This window comes from Sturnira hondurensis, unplaced genomic scaffold, assembly GCF_014824575.4.
Source record: "Sturnira hondurensis isolate 20B ecotype Veracruz unplaced genomic scaffold, ASM1482457v3 Scaffold0014953, whole genome shotgun sequence".
NCBI lineage: Eukaryota > Metazoa > Chordata > Mammalia > Chiroptera > Phyllostomidae > Sturnira > Sturnira hondurensis.
In genome coordinates this window covers 1,431,548-1,448,470 of record NW_028087584.1, presented here as the reverse complement: position 1 = coordinate 1,448,470, position 16,923 = coordinate 1,431,548, and the positions used below count along the sequence as shown (strand labels likewise).

The 16,923-nt window shown below is 38.5% G+C and overlaps 1 protein-coding gene across 8 annotated transcripts in view; it reads left to right on the top strand.

The window, feature by feature from the left end:
- Positions 1 to 16,923, top strand: part of ST7 (suppression of tumorigenicity 7) — a 319,529-nt gene that overhangs the window by 242,238 nt on the left and 60,368 nt on the right. For all 8 annotated transcript variants that reach the window (XR_005069142.1, XR_005069143.1, XM_037064214.1 and 5 more), the window contains one exon: positions 5,297 to 5,411. Coding sequence is in view for 6 of the 8 variants with exons in the window: in XM_037064214.1 (XP_036920109.1) it covers positions 5,297 to 5,411 (115 nt within the window). In the remaining 2 variants the exon portion in view is untranslated. The remainder of the gene's footprint in view (positions 1 to 5,296; positions 5,412 to 16,923) is intronic.

The window sequence follows — 16,923 nt, the reverse complement described above, 5'->3', positions numbered from 1 at the left end:
AAAGAACTCATATGACTCAACACCAGAAAGACAATTCAATTAAAAAACGGGCAAAGGACCTGTACAGACACTTCTCCAAGGAGGACATACAGAGGGCCCACAGACATATGAAAGAATACTCAGCATCACTTGCTGTCAGAGAGATGCAAAGTAAAACCACAATGAGATACCAGTTCACGCTGGTCAGAATGGCCATCATTAACAAATCAACAACCAACAAGTGCTAGCAAAGGTTGTGGAGAAAAAGGAACCCTAGTACACTATGGGCGGGAATGCAAACTGCTGCAGCCACTGTGGAAAACAGTATGGAATTTCCTCAAAAAGCTAAAAATGGAACTGCCTTTTGACCCAGCTATTCCACTGCTGGGATTATAACCTAAGGGCCCTGAAACACTGATTCAAAAGAATGTATGCAGCACAATGTTCATAGCAGTGTTACTTACAATAACCAAGTGCTGGAAGCAACCTAAGTGCCTATAGTAAATGAATGTATCAAAAAACGATAGTGCATTTACACAATGGAATTCTATGCAGCAGAGAGAAAGAAGGAGCTCCTACGCTTCATGACAGCATGAATGGAACTGGAGAAGAGTATTATGCCAAGTGAAATAAGCCAGGCAGTGAAAGACAAATACCATATGGTGTCATTTATAAATGGAACCTAATGAACAAAACAAACAAAAGAGCAAAATAGAACCAAAGACATGGAAATAAAGAACAAATTGCCAGTGACTAGAAGGGAGCTGGGAGGGAGATAATGGGAAAGGAGAAGAGTCTAGTCAAGAAATATGTATAAAGGACCCATGGACATGAACAACAGGGTGAAGATTGATTGTGGGAGTGGGGGTTGGGTGGGTTGGGGGAGAGCAATAGGAGAAAATTGGGATAACTGTAACTGAACAATAATAAAAAGAATTATTTGCTCAGGAAGTCAAAAAAGAGAAAAAGAATTCCTGTTCTCACACTCTTCCCAGGCTTAGGAGAAAGACCATAGGCCATTGTCACAAGGACTCTGGAAATTTGTAGCAGGAGTATTTAACCTGGCAGATGGAGGCAAGAGGCCAGGAGTCAAAGGGCAGGTTCCCTGGAAGTTGAAAAGCTGGCCAGATAGAGCAAGGAGGCAGAGGGAGAGCACCCAGGGGGGAAGGGAGTGTGGAGATAGAAACACGAGTGAATGTGGTCTGTGTAAGGAACTGCAAGCTGTTTTGTGGTGGGAGCCTGGTGTGTATATAGTAAAGTGACTACAAACAAGGCTGGCACAGTAGACGGACTTGCCAAAGGAGCTGTGTTTGCTATGTTGAGCATTTTATATCTTCAATTTGATGAGAGGTCAATATTCTTATATCTAGTCTTTCCTCCCCAATTTATAGAATGTGCATATACTTCTTTAAAAATATTAGAACATATGGAAAAAATGAAAGAAATAAAACTCACCTTTAATCTTATTAACCAGAAATAACCACTGTTAAAACATTTGGTTCCTTCTTACCAAGTGTATTTCTATACATATATATTAAAAAAAGCATGGTCTAATTGCACAATATAATTTGCATTCTGCTTTTTCTAATGTAATTTTGTATGTCAGCATTTCCCAGGCCATGCCGTTAAAAATTATTTGAGAATTTAACTGCATGTAATAGCCCAAAAGATGACTATATCTCATACTTAAATGCCTCATAATGGGTTAAATTTTAAGTTGCTTGCATTTTTCACTATTATAATGTTTTGATAAGCAGCCTCATTTGTAAATTTGTATTCACATCTGCCCATTTCTTTGGGATGAGTCCAGCTATGTCCATGGTTGCCTTTTAAGCAGGGGCATGATGGACTCCAGTGTATATATGTGAAAACCTGTTATGACAGCAATGTGAAGAGTGATTTGGAAAGAGATGATCCAGCCCTGGCTGGTGTGGCTCAGTGGTTGAGTGCTGGCCTGTGAATCAAAATCGCTGGTTTGATTCCCAGTCAGGGCACATGCCTGGGTTGCAGGCCAGTTTCCAGTAGGGGGCATGTGAGAGGCAACCACACATTGACGTTTCTCTCCCTCTCTTTCTCCCTCTCCTCCCCTCTCTAAAAAATAAATAAATATCTTTTAAAAAAAAAGAAAGAGGTGATCCAGAGGCAAGCAGAGCAGTTTAGACCAAGTATGAGGGCATAAACTGAGGTATTAGTGGTAGGGTCAGAGAAAAGAGGAGATGGTAATGATTCTTGACCATCACGTTTGCTTGTTTATTGTTTGCATAACAGCTTTCTGTGAACCTGGTGAAAGCTATTGGCAATTTTTACATATTCAGTTGTTTAGGGACCTCTAAGGTGGCTGCATTGGGTAGGGTGAAGAGGATGATGGGGTTAATGATTTTCTTCTCCAAGGTTGGAAATACCAAGGGTGAACAGGTTTGGCTGGGGGAGGAGGAATTTATGAGCTTAGTATTAAGTGTGTCAGGTAAAACTGTAAGGGATATAATTTATAAACTGACCTAATATATTCACTTAGGAGGTGATGTGAGGTATTGAGATCCTGGACAGGAAAGTAATCCTATAGATAAGGGTGTTAATGAGAAGAGTTCTTGGGATATAACCAGGAAACAACTTCCTCATAAGGAACAGACAAGTGGGAAAACTGAGAAGGACCTAGGAGATAAGAAAGAAGAAAACCAGAAGAGAAATGGTGTCGAGGAAGAAAAGAAAGACAGAGTTTCAAGGAAAAAGTCATCAAACTTTCAAATATTGCAGAGGTCAAGTATGAAAAGGACTGGACGGTGCCCATGGAGCAATTTAAGTCACCTGTAAATGTGGGACAGGCTGATCCAGAGGAATTGTGGGGCTGGAAGGCAGATTGTAGGTATGTGGTGAAGAGTAAAGAGGGCTGAGGGAGTAGTTAGTGTTCGTGGCTTTTTTTCTGAGACAGGTTGATGTGAAAGGCTAGAGAGGGCAAGGTAATAGCTGGAGTGAGATGGGGCAGCAGAAATATTACTTGTTCTTGTTTATTAAACAAGGAAAGCTAGATTTCCAAATTGTCTTATGACTTCAATTGCCTCCCCAACATTTGCTGTTTACCATGATTCAAATCCTTTAGTTGGTGATTTTTTTGGAGGGGGCATGATGTACTCTGTCCAAGCTTCCAGTGAAAGCACAGCTGCCCTAGCTCCTTGAATCTTCGAATTCTGTTTCAACAAGCCGAGACTCATACATTTGTTCATACAGTCTCACTGGATTTTAATAAGACACCCTCTCAGTTTTTAACCTTTGACATAGTAATATTTAGAATTGCAATTTTAAAAATGCAGAATATGACTTGTGTCCTTGACATTTGACCTTTACCTGAAGAACTGGTCAGAAATGGTAAATGTTTAAATGTTGCAGTTTAGAGAATATCTTTACTGTGTTGCTAAATGCTGAATGAGAGAGAGAGCTTTAATTCTAGCAAGTACTAATTAGGAGGAAAAAATCAAAGGGTGATGTCAACCAGAATCAAAGTATACCAGAACAAGAAATACTTTGATTGGTTACAGAACATCAACAATGTTCTATATAGTCTTATTCACTTCCTTTACTAGCAATAAAAATACCGCATGCTGTCTCTAGGGGGTTCAGTCTTATTGAACACATAATCATTTTGATAGATGTTTTTCGTCGGTAATGTAATACTCTTTGGGGCTGCAGGAAATTATTTTTAGAGCTATGCTAAATGATTTTTGGCTTTAAAAAACAACAACACGACAAATGTTTCTAATGTAAGAAGTGGATTGTCAATGAAGTGTATCCAGTGGTTTCTTGCTTAAGGGTGAATTAGCCTATTTTTGATTATTATTTTTCTCAGCACAATTGCTTTAATGATGTTGATGTCAAAAAGTTATCATTTTTTTTACAGGTTATTGCGTTATAATAGAAAACAGTTATCCGTATAGGAGATTAAGTAGGCAATATATACACATAAATTACACACATATATATAATTTTTCTTTATAAAGAATCAGGTTATCTTTCCTTCTTAAGATGAGATTTATCTTTCTTTCAGATAAAGATTTTACTCTGAAATCTTGCTCCTTATTTCTCTTTGCTTTCCAGTGAATTCAGTATTACATTTTTTTAATATAATTTTTATTTAATTCTTGTTCACATACAGGTTTCTGTCTTATATTCCCAGTATTACATTTTTTAAAAAGCTGCCTAGAACCTTAAGGCCATTCATTCCTTTAATCATTCTTTCACCATTCTTAACTCTCTTGCTCCTTCAGTTTTCATTGAATCTAATGCAATCTGCCCAAGCTCAGCCTAACTCATTTGACATCTTTGCTAGTGGATCTTGACTGCTGTCAGCTGAAACTTGACAATCATGCCAATTGTAGCCTCTCTAAATTCATTATCTCCAATTTCTTAGGCTCTCAAGATGGCCTTGGCATTCCTTAACTCTTTTCCTAAGCAGTTCCCCTCCTTTGTGGCCATTTTGCACTTACACCCCCATCTTCAAACCACCTCCCTGCCACCTCTTCCCTCAGTCTCAGAAATTGATCTTGATTCCTGTTTTGTTGAGGGTACCAGACAGGACTGCTGCACATCCAGTCCTTTTACTGTCACTTCCCAGCACTACCTACATATTTTCTTAATCCATATCACCTTCCTTATTTTCCTGCTTTTTCTCCTTAACTTTGTCACAAGTCTGCTTGAAAGAGTAGCGCAGGGTTGTCAAACTCATTTTCACCAGGGGCCACATCAGCCTCATGGTTGCCTTCAAAGGGTTGAATGTAATTTTAACTCCTTCATAGTTAAGGAGTAGTTACATTTATAGTCCTAAATTATTTCGGCCCTTTCAAGGCAACCAAGAGACTGATGTGGCCTCCAGTGAAAAGGAGTTTGACACCCCTGAGGTAGTGCCTGCCCACTTCCCCTTCTGTTCTCCAGCTTCCATCCAAACTGTTCTTGGTGATTTTGAATTGTTAACACCTGAGAGATAGTTTTCAACCTTCACCTTATTTGGCCTCTATGGTATTTCAAGATTACTGAGCACTACCTGTAAGCATCTTTCTCAGTTTTTATGAAATCCCCTTCCTTTTGGATTTTCTCCCACCTTAGGTTCTCACAAATTCATAGTTGTCATTTTTCCAAAATAGCAGGAAAATGTAAACAGTTCATGATTTACAAAATAATAAGTGATGTGAATACTTATAATTCAGAATTAACTGTACTTCTAAAATTATATTGTGCTTATATTACATAAATATATTGCAATTAAGTATTAGTTATACTTTTTAATGAGAAGTATAGATTACTCATTTCTTGGTTTCTTCTTTCCTAGTTAATGAAGGAGTTCCCCTTGCTGAGCATGTTCAACATCCATGAAAACCTTTTAGAAGCCCTGCTGGAACTACAGGCATATGCTGATGTTCAGGCAGTCTTAGCAAAGTATGATGGTAAGTGTTTGGATATTTTTATCTATTTGAGTGTTCCTCTTTTTGATATACTTTAATGATTAGATTTGAAGGATCATTTTAAATAGCATAGCGCTTTGATAACTATTCTCTTTGAGAATTGTCATCAACAGTTTTATGATAGCATTTATAGAGTCTTGAGATGTAAAGGTTAGTAGGAACCGGAAATGTTGAGTGTCCCATGCCACGTTCTTCCCTTCCCTCTCAGCAGGTTCCTCTCATACTCTCCCTGTCGACAAGTTTTGTGCATGTTCACTTTATTACCTCAGGAATAAAACCCCCTCAAAATCCCTGTAGGCAGTGTGGGTTCTGCTGGGACAGCAGTGACTGTTTGAGCTCCTGCTGTGAACCCCACAAGGGTTGACTGACTACTACCTATTGGTCATATTGATCCTTTGAAGCAGTTTTGAACAACTACCAGACCATGCTCCCGCCCTTGTGACAACTCAGTAAATATTTGAAGATAGAATCATGTCCTCTCATCCTAGGTCTTCTCCTAATTAGCAGAATACCCCCATTTCTTTACATGAGGGACTTTGAAGTCTCTTAGTCATTCTGGTTACTCACCCATGAGCTTATTTCATTTTGCCTGTTCTTAATAAACCAGAAAAATAAACTGACATAGCCTAGAGATTTGAAAACTCTTCTACTTATATTGCCATTTTCTGTGAATCACTATTTGATCAATTGTACAAAAATTATTTATGTATTACCTGCCATGATGTGGCTACTGAAATCTATGCAGAATTTCATACTGTTCTGCCTTATTTCACTAATTCTTTCTCCTAAATAAACATTTTTGTTTATAAAATGGATGTTAGTGAGTGATTACTTATATTACACAATCATCTTGTACTTTATAAAATATTCTTTCTTTAGTAAGTATTGTTAGTATATACAATGAATTATTCAGGTCAAAATTTCCAGGAATTTGTCAGACATATAGAGAAAACTGTATCATTTAAGTTTTATTTTCGACACAGAGTTCTTCATGAGGAATCTCTGAAATAGGCTGTAGTTGTTAGCCCCTACAGGTGGGGAAACTGAGGCATTATAAGATTGCATTTGTTTTTTCTTTTTTTGGTTATAATTCCTGCTCAAAATGATGGCAACTGAAAGCCCTCTGCCAGTGATGGCATCTCTTGGCGTGTGCAAACACAAGCACCCAGTATAAAAAGGTACACACTACCTAGCATGGAAGTGATTTAAGAAAAAGAGAAAAGTGTTTGTGGCACACTGTGTAGTAAACAAAACAAAGACTGTTCAGCCTTCACATCAGCTCACTTTTGTTCTCTGTTTGCCCGACTTTGGGAGTTTAAACCATGAAACTACCTTACGGGCAAATTGTTCATACATTGAGGGTCTTTTGGTACCAAGGGAACCCAGCCACATGCATTTGGTTTCAGGCAGCCATGTACTTTTCCAAATCCCACTCTGTAGCCATCAGTGCCGCAGCAGGGTTCCAGAGTTCTCATCCCCAGTGCCAGCCTGTACTCAACCTCATACATCAAGGCTTGAAAAAAAAAGATTTAACTAATAGAGCCTTTGAGATCTCAAGTCCTTTAAGGTTCTTTCCATGAAGATCCGTGTTCATTAGAGAAATCTTCAGCTTTGTGTTACAAGACAGATTGTAAAATAAAGAAATGAACTCATTTGGTGATCTCTGTCATCAATCTTTATCCCATTGCATGGCCTCTGTTTTACAGCAACAGAAAGCTGATTTATTCGATTCTGATAACATGTGTTTACATTATTTGTTACAACAGCTGTCCCACCCTATACTAGAATTTGGCTCACACATTGTAAAATTCCTTTATTTCAAGTGGACACACTCACCATACCAAGACCCTTGTGCTGAGCTTTGTTTACATTGTATACCTGGCAACAGAGATGATGTTCTTTTTCATTGTTCATGGGAAAAGAGCCTCATTAGTGGCAGGGTACATACTCTTGCTGAGATGCCTTATTAGGGCTTTTGAGTTCAGCAGTTGTCAGTAGACTGCAGATGACCTAACTCGGACTGAATTCTGAAGGGTGTTTTGGTGAGGACTTGGCTCACACCTGTGTCCCTTACAGTAGAAATATAACGAACCGGCTGCTGAAGTTACTGTTCTTGAGGAGTGAGCTGCAACCACACAAGATTATTAAAACCTGCCTCATGTGTCTCACACCATACCATAAAATGGGCTCTTTCAAGTTCATCCCTGCTGCTTTTCCTTGGTGATCCAAAGGATCTCTACTGAGTTATCCCATTTTCTGGTCCTGTGTGAGGAAGGGGGTGCTTTAGAGGGCCTGGAGTATAGACACCAAGTAGGGGTGCCCTGCTCTTCACCCTGGTTCAGATGTCATAATTCTAATCCATGAGATGCTGGAGACAGCACTTTGTCTTCCCAGACTTTCCACCCCTCTCCATCGAGCCACACACAGAGCAGCAGGATTATATGCTGTCTTTGCAAATCTGAATGCTCTGGTTGGGTAGTTGTTTCTTGGGTGGTGTGTGAATGAGTACAGCAATCTTTTATTACCTTGGCTAGGTGGCCAAAGTTTTTTAGTATGCACAGAAGTGACACAGTGGGATTAGTGTTGCTTTTCTGATCTTTGCAGAAAGGATTTGGAAATATTAAGGCTTAGGGTGGGGGTACATGGAAACATGTTCTGAGGGAAGGAGGAAGGCTCCATGTATTCCTTTTTCTCACTCTTCACTGATTTTGGTTTGTGTGTGAGTTTGGCTTTGAGTTTTAAAAGTGATATTCACAAACTCCTTGTATAGTGAAGGACTTTGGAAGCCTTGGATCCCTAGAAGGATTACCAGTTATTTGGTGACATATCCTTGTAATCTGCATTCTAATTTTAATTTTGCCCTGAGGTAACTTCTCTGTTCTAGCCATTAGTGTGAAATGCTGTCTTGTCATCTTCAGGAGGTTTCATACTCTTTCAGTTTAAATGTGTTAATGAACATTGGGTGAGCAGTTTTTATCCAGGTGATTGGTCCTGGTTTTGGAGTGTCCTTCACACAATAACTAGCAGCAGAAATAGCTAGCATTTATTCCATACATGTCAGGGTCAGACATGATTCTAGGCTCTACATGGACAAACTCATTTATTCCTATCACAAGCATATGAGGTAGATACTATTATTAGCCTCCCTTTACAGCTATGGTAACTGGTGAAGAGAGAAGTTAAGTAATTTGCTCAGATTGAAAACCTCAGTTGTCCAAGTAAAGCCATGAAGATGTCATGTCAAGAGAGAAGAGATAAACACAGAACATTCTTTTTTCAAGAAGATATGTACTCTATGAAGAGAAGAAAGCCGGGATAAAAACTGAGGTAGACTGACTCCAGGCTCAGGGACTTAACCATCACACTTCACTGTCTGCTGTTGGCAGTTTTTATTTATTGTTTTTTTCAACATGGTGGTGGTTGTTCTTATTAGCTACAGTTTATAGAGAAACTATCATATGCCAAGCATGTTATACATATAACCTTTAACCCTCACAATAACCTTTCAAGGATGTAGTTGTTCCATTTTAGCAGGTGCAGAAACTAAGGTTTGTGAGTTGAAGTAATGTTCAAGACCACATTCCTTGAAAACTGCAGAATTGGGATTCAAATCCAGGAGTAACTGGATCTAAAAGCCCATGTATTTTCCATAAACATAAGCCTTACTGAAGGGACTTACTCTGTTTCTCTCACTGTTCTTACAAAGTCAAGAATTGGGCAGGCTGGAGCTGTGGTGCAGAATTTCAGCAATGCCAAATTGTCTTTTAAGATTCTTTTTTAACCATTCCTTAAGAATGAGGTATGTCTACCTTTGCTTGTCTTTCTGAAACTGTCTTCAGATATGGTTTCTCACCTTCAGTCAACTTGTGTCTGATTTCTTTAGTCACAAAGGTGATTTGATATATGATGTTCATTTAATTTGAGATTTATCTTCTGTTTTTTTCAGTTATACATTTACTATAAAGACAGAAATGTTTTTAAGGTTATTAAGTCATCAAAGCCTTCTTTTAGAAGTCATTATGAAAGTCATTACAAGCTTTGGATTGCCTTCCAAATAAATTTTTAGGCTACCTATGTTGAAAACTGAAGTCTCAAAGATTAGGGTGGTAATGTGGAGAAGAATTCATGTGTTTCTTATTTATTATCACTTGTGCATTCCAATTTTAGAAGAATATCATTCTTTAGAAGAATAGAACAAGTAAGAATGTGAATTTGAGTGCTACAAGTTACCTTTAGGAGCATCTGTTTCTGTCTGTCTCCTGGAGATACAAAGGCAGTTCCTGGTGATGAAGAGTCTAGCCCTGGTCAGAGCCCGCTGAGATCAAGCCCAGCTCTGCCCCACTAGCTAAGTGAATTCAGCAAATTATTTAACTTCTCAAGCCTTGGTTTCTTTCTTGGAAAATGGAATGGAGGCTTAAGAAAGTTACGTAATTTACCCAAGATCACCTGTATGGGAATTTGTTATGAGGATTAAAGTAGTTAATCCATGTTAAGTGTTTAAGAACAGTTTGGAGCACACGGTAAGTGTTCAGTAACGATTAACTATTATAAAGAGCAAAGATTATCACTCCTGAAACTTCACCAATTTTCTCAATCGATTTTGTTCAAAATTCTCAGTTAAAATATGAGAATAAGAGCCCAGTCTTGTGTCCCCCAAAAGGCAATGCTATGGCTTGTTATTAAAATTAATTATGGATATAATAGGACCTATGAATAGATTTTTGATAAGAACAGAAATGCTTAGTTCTATCTACAAACAATTCTCAAACTTTTGGAAAGCTGACAGAAAAATGCCATGGATTTTTACTCCTCATCAAATGATAAATTATTTCAGTCTTGGGACAATTTGTACCAATGTAACTCCAAGTCCAAGCTCTTTTGAATATTTACTCCATTAGGCCATTTAACAATTGCCCTAAATCAGGGGAAACAACTTCCCTGTGTTGGATAGCTGGTCTCTTTTGCAGTCATGAATGTTATATAAATGCGATAACTGTATCATAGACCATTTTATTGATGGCCATCTTTAATTAAAGTTGGTATTTGCCATTTGGTGATGTGGAAATGGTGTATTTAAGAACAGGATGTATTTCTAATATTGGAGAAAATACTTCCATCGCAGGAAATTAAAAAACAGAAGTTCTAAAGAATGAATTAGGGAATCATTTCATGCTGAGACTCAAAGAATAAGCTTTTTGGTGACATTGGTTTGTAGAGTCCATATGTAGTTATATTTAAGTAAAAATTTCATTAACCTTGTTCATTGCCCAAATCCTTATAACTAGCACAAGTTATTTGACTATCATCACAGTTCCTTTGACATTGTCACTGGATACCCTGTATTTTGGTTAGGCTCTCTTCCATTCATTTGAGGAGTAGGCAGAACAAGAGGGATTTGAGATGCTAGGAGGACCAGTGAGTAAAATCTCTACTTAGGTTGTCAGTGTCAAGCTGTGCAGACTAACAAAATAGTGCTTTTCAGTCAAGTACATAGGTATTTGGTGCCACAGGTATATCCACTGCAGAATTAGGCTGCCGTTGAAAAGAAGGATTGAAATGCTGTCAATCCCTAGCAACAGATTCTAAGCCTAGTCCAGTGCCCTTTCCTGGGCTGGCTCTTATGGAAATGATCAAGGATACCAGGCAGATGTTGAAGTAAATTCTTGTGTAAAAATGGGAAGATGAGTCACATTACTGCTTCAGAAAAGAAAATAATTGTAAATAATGCTGCAGTGAACATAGGGGTGCATATATTCTTTCAAATTAGTGTTTTGGGTTTCTTTGTATAAATCCCCAGAAGTGGCCTTTCTGGGTCATAAGGCAGTTCTATTTTTAATTTTTTGAGTAGCCTCCATACTGTTTTGCACATTGGCTGCCCCAGTCTGCTTTCCACCAACAGCACAGAACGGATTCCTTTTCTCTACATCCTCATCAACACTTGTTTGTTGATTTATTAACGATAGCCATTCTGACAGGTGTGAGGTAGTATTTCATTGTGGTTTTAATTTGCATTTCTCTGCCAATTAGTGATGTTGAGCATCTTTTCATATGTCTATTGGCCATCTGTATGTCCCCTTAGGAGAGTGTCTTTTAAATTGGATTGTTTGGTTTTTTGGTGCTGAGTAGTATGAGTTCTTTATAAATTTTGGGTATTAACCAATTATCAGATGTGTTATTGGTGAATATGTTTTTTCCTTTAATAGATTATCTTTTTTTATGGTTTCCTTTGCTGTGCAAAAACTTCAGCCCAAATGTCCATGAATGGACAAGTGGATAAAAAAGCTGTGGTACAATTTTGCCTGATGTGGCTCAGTGGGTTGGGCACCAGCCTGTGAACCAGAAGGTTGCTAGTTTGATTCCTTGTCAGAATACATGCCTGGGTTGCAGGCCAGGTCCCATGTTGGAGAGCTGAGCAGTGTTTCTCTCTCACATTGATGTTTCTCTTCCTCTGTTCCCCTCTCTCTAAAAATAAATAAATAAAACCTCTTTTATTTAAAAAGCTGTGGTATATATACAATTGAATATTACTTGACCATAAAAATGAATGAAATCTTAACATTTGTCACAGCATGGATGGACCTAGAGGGTATTATAGTTGATGAAATATGACAGAGAAAGACATATAACATATGAATTCACTCATGTGCAATCTAAAGAACAAAATGATCAAACAAAGTTGGAACAGACTCACAGAGAGAACAGACTGATGGTTGCCAGAGGGGGTGTGGGGTTTGGGGAACTGTGAGAAAGAGGTAAAGGGATTTGAAGTACAGATTAGTAGTTAACAAAATAGTCATGGGGATATAAAGTACAGCATAGGGAATATCATCACAATAATAGGAAATATCATAATAATATTGTGTTAACTATGTATGATGCTGGTTAGATACTGGAATTATCAAGGGGAACACAATACAAAGTATATGATTGTCTAACCAGTAAGCTGTATGCCTGAAACCAATACAAAATAATATTGAAAGTAAACTGTAGTTGAAAAATAAAAAACAAAAGTAAATTTAACAAATAAAAAGAATGTAATTAGTATGGCTTCAGGCGGTAAGCACAAGTCACTGAGAAACTATGGCCCTGTGTAGCTTTGCACTGGGTGCCCTGCAAGCTTAGAAACTAAGAGGTAGATCTGTCAAGAGGACTAGGCCTTTGAGGGTACAGAATGATTCACTGTCATGCTATGCACACAATGAACAGGAGTTCTGATGATGGGTGTGATTTCAGTAAAGACCGTATACATGAAAAACTTCTACTGTCTCTGATAATGGAAGATGTTTTATGAATGCACACATGTGTAATTTACATAGTTGGCACATGGGCAAACCCTCTAGATTTATGATGTCTTTAGTAATCCTTATTGCTCAGTTATCATAATTTACTAAGGTAACATCCCTCTCCAGCCAGCCATTACCATAACATAAACTGCAGTGTTTGCCTTCAGGGCATCAGCCACAGAAGGGTCTTCTGACACAGACCTTTAGGAGTAATACAATCCAAAAGTTGTAAATAATATCTGATGTTAGACTTTGTAGCATAAGATGAATTTTTCTGGGTGTAGCTGAATCTATGTTGCCTGCCTGTCCCCTTACCCCAAGTTGAATCATTGAACTCCCAGGGGGCACATCTTTTTGAGGTTCTGGTATATCCTTTTTATTTATTCAATGAAGTGTTACCCCTTGGTTATAAGCAGACCTTGGATTGGCTTTTTGAAGGTGGAACAGAAAGACCTCAAACTTTCTGAAACAAACAAACAAATATCTATACTTCTTTTGTTTTCTTTGTATCATATTATAAACAGGAATAAACAAAAAAACAGCCACAAGGAGGACAGTGTCACATAATACATCACTGTCCATAAACAGGAAGGAGAAATGGCCACATTTTTGTTTGTCATTTTTGTTTGTTTGGTTGGCCAGTTAGTGGCTCCTAAAGCATCTGTCAAGGCCACATGTGTTTGATTAACACAGACTTCAAGTATGAATTTGTTGCCCAACCCAGAAAACAGATACTTGATACTCCATAATCTTGAATGATTACAGAGAGTAATTAGGTTAATTTTTTAAAATTAATCCAGCAAGGCTCTATTAAACCCTTGTGTTGAAGATACTAACTTTTAGGTGCTTCCAGATTCAGAGATGAATATGATTTATTCTGTGTTGCCAAGAAGCTTTCAGTTTAGTGAAGAAATGTATGAAAAAAACCCACAGTAAGTCAAGGCAGGACAAATCAGTGCTCAGTGAATTCGATAGAAATGTGCTATGGAGAGTGCAGAAAAAGAAGCCCTTTGAGAGAAAGCCCTGTGTTGTTTTCTCAGACACCCATGTACTAGGGTAAACATGTAGGGGCAACTTTGCCCACAAAGTCCCCCCTTCTGCTATGGATGAAAGTGAAACTGCCAAGACATGATCCACTTGGGGAGGAGAGGTGGTCAGTCTCTCAGAGGAAAAGATCAGGAGCCCCTTCCTCAATGGCTTTTATTGGGTTGTAATACACAGGAATATAGGTGGCAAGGAACAAACAGTAGATAACATTTCAAAGAAATCTGAGGGCTTAGTCTGAGTCAGTGTCTGTAAGGGGGTTGCAAAAACTTTGGGAGACATACTCATTTCCTGCTGGGACCCTTATCATATGAATGAAAGCACTCTTAGCAAAGCAGGCCTCACAGGACTTTTAGGAACTCTCTCTTATGCCCGATCACCCTGGATCCCACTCTAGTGGGCAAAGGGCTGCACCACCTTCCCCATCATAGGTTTTTAGGCTTAAGAGGATCAGAGCCAGGAAGCACTTTTCCCAGATGGAAATGGGGGCTTGGGCTATGTCCGAATAGCCTGGGGGCGAGGGTCCATCACTCCCTCCTTGTTACAGCCCACAAGTCCTTCCATGATGGCCTCCCAGCTGATGGTGTCTGGCTTATGTTGTTCCTCCTCTGAGAGGCTGTACCTGTCTCTGACTAACCGACCAAGCATTGGGAGCAGGGGATGAAGCAGAAGCAGCGTTGCTGCCAGAGACAAGCTTTGTCTCCTTAGTGGCTCACATTCCAGAGGTTGCTTACTCAGCCTTAGCCATGGAGGGCAGTTACAACTCTTGAAACCAGGCAGAGCAGTTCCCAATGTAAACATTCACAACATCTATGGTAAATGGATGACTCGTTAGATGAAGATGCACTGGGCATAGCATCCTCACGTGTGAGGAACTTTAAGACTTACTTATCTTGCTTCTACTCCTGAAACACATTTAGAATTATAGATATGAAATTGACCTTCAGTTGACCTATCTCATGCATGGAAATGGCAATAATCCTTTAAAAATTATATCTTGTTATTATAGGTGAACAAATGGAAATTAGGTAAAAAAGACTATCACTGAAAAAAATTGGTCTATCCTATCTAAAGTTTTACCCCATGGGTTTTCTGAGACGTGTTCAATTATAGTTTTACTACAATTACATACATTTTTCCCAAGATTATTACATTAAATTTCAAATTTGTTATTATGAATCACTTATGACTTTTCAAAAGTTAGGAGTCATTCTCCCTGAGACAACCTATTCTTTTAGCAGCATCATTCCCACAAAGGGTCTTTAGGAGCCAGAAGAGGTATTTATTTCTTGTTTCTGGCCCAAAGTTCTACTTGTCTTCAACCTTGTTTCAGCTTTTACTCTTGCTTTCTTTCTGCCCTACTTTTTTATTCCACTGCTGTTTCAAACAGACATCTAGTACAATTTCTTGCATTCTGCGAGAATGCCATAAGCAAAGATAAATGTAATACATATATTGAGAAATAAGTTCCTGACTCCCTCATAAAACACCCATCAACACATTACTTTTGGCTTCCAGAAGCTAAATTAGATGTAGACATTTGCACATTTAAAGGAGCTACTATCAAGTAATTCAAGATGTTAGTATATTAGTTTAGGACTTCACTTAGTAAACCCTGACCACCAGCTGTGTTTCAGACATTGTGTTGTGGGTAGAAAGTGATGAAGAAACACAGCCTTTACTCCTCAAGCACACCGTGTAAGTAGAAGAGGAAAATACGAGAATAGACCATTGCTGTAAAGTGTAAAGACTGTGATAGTTTAACCCCAGATGAAAGGGACTCCTCACCCAGAGGAAAGGAAGCCTTGCCCATGGAGATGGAATCTGAGCTGAGCCAGACAATGAGGCTGCTGGAGGCAAAAAGAGCATGTTGTAGTTTGGGACAGGATGGATATCTCTTGTGTGAAGAACTCTATGTATCCCACAGAATGGAGAGATGGAGGGGGACTCCAGTAAAGAGCAGAAGATGATTTGGGTGAATTAGCTAGGGGATGAAACCTTGAAGAGCTGTGAATCTAGGTTGGACTTTATTCTGAAGCCCGTAGACAGACCTGGAGGCCATTTGAGCAGAGGAGGGACTTCAGTCTGATCATGAAGTGAGGAGAGTGGCACAATGGATTCATACCCTGCATCCTGCGTCTTTTGACTTGAGTTGGTTGAGAAATGAACACAGTACAAAAGCACTGAAACATGAAGGAGTGGTGTGCCATTGAAGAGGACTGGTGCCACTGAAGAGACACTGGAAGAAGCAGAATTCTGTCCTTTAGGGAGACACTTGCTAGATTTTGCAACCGATAAATATAAGAGTTATTACAGTCTGATTTTCTTATTTAAACCATCCCAGTACACAAACTTTTTTATTTTCTGGGTGATCAAAATTTCCTAATTTGAACATAACCACTTAATTTCTTTTGCTTTCTAGTAATCTTTCAACTATAGGAAACTGAGACCTCTGTAGACCCAGCATAACCCTTAGATACTCTGTCTTTGGGAGTGGTGTAACTAAGACATGATTAAGAGCCTGCCAAGACTTGTGTAACACATTGACACCTATCTACTTCTGCTAAGTCATAATAGTGACATGAGGAGAACAAAGTAGAATGTGGAGAACCAGTGCAATTTCTATCTAGTCTTTCAAGGTTGTGAATTTGGAGACAGTGGAGTACATTGTGTGAATAGCTGCATGTGTAGTCATCTGTAAGAAGTTTCATTTGCTAAAAGCAAAGCATCTGATAAATTGCCTTTGTAACACTTCAATTACTACTAAAGTGAACAAAGCATCAGGGCAATTAATACCCTGGATTTTATTCTTACCAAAAAGGAAGGCGGCTCTTAAGAGGAGACCATGTTATCTCATAGTTCATAATAGTAAAAGAAGGGATCATAAGTCATAAACATATTCTTTGAATCTAAAAGCAAACAAACAAAATGCCAAACCCATACTCTTTTTTTAAATTCAGAGGAAAAACAAATATGTATCCATAAATGGAGGTTCAATAAATGACTGCACTTTGTGATGACTCTATTTGGCATAATAGCTACAGAGTTTTTCTCTTTTTTATTTTGGTGGAAATTGGTTCAAGAAGGATGGGAGAGTCTAAAAAATGATATTATAGCTGTTTCCAATGGAAAAAATATAAAGGAAACACAAAGATTAAAGCATATGA